Source organism: Lolium perenne, chromosome 1 (assembly GCF_019359855.2).
Source record: "Lolium perenne isolate Kyuss_39 chromosome 1, Kyuss_2.0, whole genome shotgun sequence".
NCBI classification, from domain to species: Eukaryota; Viridiplantae; Streptophyta; class Magnoliopsida; order Poales; family Poaceae; genus Lolium; species Lolium perenne.
In genome coordinates this window covers 170,012,456-170,015,120 of record NC_067244.2, presented here as the reverse complement: position 1 = coordinate 170,015,120, position 2,665 = coordinate 170,012,456, and the positions used below count along the sequence as shown (strand labels likewise).

General features: G+C 45.8%; 1 protein-coding gene across 1 annotated transcript; it reads right to left on the bottom strand.

Annotated features, from left to right (window-relative positions):
* Nucleotides 1-651: 651 nt before the first annotated feature.
* LOC139833296 (uncharacterized) lies at nucleotides 652-2,283 on the bottom strand. Its single transcript, XM_071823535.1, has 4 exons — nucleotides 1,586-2,283; nucleotides 1,399-1,471; nucleotides 1,035-1,298; nucleotides 652-956 (listed from the first exon to the last, which is right to left on the bottom strand). The coding sequence occupies exons 1-4, from the start codon at nucleotides 1,838-1,840 to the stop codon at nucleotides 652-654; spliced, it is 897 nt and encodes a 298-aa protein (XP_071679636.1). The 5' UTR covers nucleotides 1,841-2,283.
* Nucleotides 2,284-2,665: the final 382 nt, after the last annotated feature.

Below are 2,665 nucleotides of genomic sequence, written 5' to 3'. Positions count from 1 at the left end.
AAACGAGGCATACCCGACATATCTGCACCGGCTTCATTCATTAATTCGAGCATGAAATTTTCTCGAATAGTCGCCTTTTCAGCCTCGGAAGCAGCAATTTCCTTAGCAGCTACAGCCTCGCGAGCTTGTTGAAGAGCAATTTTTCGGCTTCGGATGACTTACGAGATTGCTCCATCATCACAAGTGTTTGCTTCTTCGCATACTGAAGTTGTTGCCGAAGTTCATCCAGTTCTTGCGACAAGGTATCGTCGACAGAAGCGGTATCACCAAAAGCTTTCCTCGCGCGGGAAGAAGAAGGCGAAACATTGGAAGGAGCAGAAGATGGAGTATAGTTATCAAATATCAACTGAAAAATAAACAAGACAACATCAAATAACAAGCAAAGATAGAAGTCTTCATTAATCTCTTGGAATAATTACAAGGGCATTACAGTGGAGTTAAGAAAGTACGTGTCGCCAAATGACTACTTTGGCGACAGAAGCAAAAGAAACGAAGAAAAACAGAGGCATGCAACTAGACCTCCGGCCTCGAGGAGCTAGGAGTTGAAGCTGGCTTGATCCCCGATACGCCAAGATCTTCTTCGTGTTGGGCTTGGCCGCCTTGATCAGCGACCTCCATCTTGACTGCTCTATCGGCGGGTGTCGCCAACCTTCATCCAATCAAGCGTCGTTGGCTGTCGGCAACCAGGGCAACAGTACTCTCGACAGCAACCTTCATATTCTCCTGACGCATCTTCAATCCCAGGTCTTCCGAAGCATTAAACATCTTGGCGAGGTTAAGGAAAGTTGCGGGTTCTTCTTTCTTCGGGAAGAAATAAGGGAACAACGCTGACAATCCTGCATTAGCATTTGCCACGCCTTCACGAATTTCGCGCCCGTGAAACTCCAGAAGAGAAAGTGCGTCAAGGAGAGGATCGTTGACAGGATTATCCAGATCAAAATCCTGGTTTGTTTGGGCTGCCACACGAGACAAGACATCAGTCAACAACCAAGAAACAGGAAGTGCAGTAAAATAAAAGGGATTGATAATATTACTCAGAGTACGTCGACTTTGCGACTTCAAACGCTTGAGGATTCCTTCGTCACGAGAAGCTTGTGCAGCTTTGTGCTCATCCAAGGCAGCTGTCGCATCCTCAAGTTTCTTCTGCAGTTCCTCGACACCAGCAGCTTTCGCCTTAGCTTCATCAGCTTCGACCTTGGCTTTGCTAGCAGCGAGTTCGGCTTTCTTGCGAGCCGCCTCACTTTGCTCAAGTTTTTGAGCCAGTGCGTCGGCGCGTTCGTTAGCCTCTGCAAGTTTCTCTGTCGAGATATGGAAAAAAGAGAGAAGAAAGATCAAAAAATCGCGGCAAGTAACAGGAGTGACAAATTAAGGAAAAACGACAAGTATGAAAGTCGTTACCTTCGGCTCTATTAGCATATTCACGGTACCCAATAAATTGGGAACCGATGCGGAGAAGATCCTTGATCATAGGCTGTTCAACGTGAACACAGTAAGAGAAACATCGGCATAAAAAAAAAAAAAAAATAATAAAAAAAAAAGATGTGAAGAAACAAAATAAAGAAAATATAGATGTCGACAAACTTACATCATCTAGGAGCGGGGGCGACGAACTGCCCAACTGAGGGGCAGGATCAACAATCTTTTCAACCCGTGCCCTTTTTGGTGAAGGGGCACGGGGGCTCGAAGGAGTAGATGTATCAACATTTTGTTGAGGAGGCGACGATTCCTCCCCTTCAACTGGTTTTTCTGAAATAACTAAAGTATGTGACGTGCTCGTTCGAGCAGCCACATCTAAAGTTGGTGTTTCTTCATCATCACTGTGACAAAATAGCGGCAGCATAAAAGCAAGGCAAGATAAAATTCTTCAAATAAAAAAGGAAAAGAGCAAGGAACCTACGAGCTGATGATACTCTCGATGTATGGATCATAAGCTGCTTTTCGAGGTGCAGGAGCAGTTTCTTCGGGTTTCGAGGTCCCGGAATCTTCGGCATTGCTCCTTTTCCTTTTGCTCTTCGGAGAAACAGCAGGAGGAGGAGATTGCGCTGATGTTGTATCTTCGAGGCAGCATCCTTCTCAGTAGATCCCGCAGATTTTCGAGAATCTGCGGGTTCATTCACAAAAGAGGGGGTCTCCTGGTTGACATCATCGACAACGGCTCTTTCTTCGACCTCTCCATCCTCAGGAAGAGGAGGAAGGGAAGCCATAGTAGGATGATTCTACAAGGAAATAGTGACAAAAGAGAATAAGTGAGATACCACTGCAATAAGATACGAGGAACAATTCAGAACAAGATAGAACTTCGAGAAGAGAAAATACCTCGGGAAGAGGATTGGAAGCCTTGTATGGTTCCACTCGACGGGAGGAGGGAATAGGATCCTTCTTGCCTAATCGAGAAATTCTTCGAACCAATTTGTCCAAGGCCATTACAGAAAGATCACTTGAGATTCTGTTGGCGTCATTTTCACCAGAATACGTCCAAAGGGGATTTTTGCGAGCCTGAAGAGGCTGCACTCTAATCCTAAGGAAGTAGGCAGTAATTTGAACACCAGATAGCTCTTTGCCTCGAGTGTTTTGAAGATGACGGATACGAGCCATGAGCGCCTCTGTCGCCTTTTCTCTTCTTCAGAAGCTTCGGCATCCCGAGGGAACGGCGACGCTGAATCCT

What these genes read in the sequence shown, in the direction of transcription:
- LOC139833296 (XM_071823535.1), bottom strand. Translation starts at nt 1,840, where the DNA reads ATGCTGCCGCTATTTTGTCACAGTGATGATGAAGAAACACCAACTTTA. An exon ending in CGCCCCCGCTCCTAGATGAT is followed by an intron (nt 1,472 to 1,585) that starts GTAAGTTTGTCG and finishes CACGTTGAACAG; the next exon opens with CCTATGATCAAGGATCTTCT. An exon ending in GCAAAGTCGACGTACTCTGA is followed by an intron (nt 957 to 1,034) that starts GTAATATTATCA and finishes CTCGTGTGGCAG; the next exon opens with CCCAAACAAACCAGGATTTT.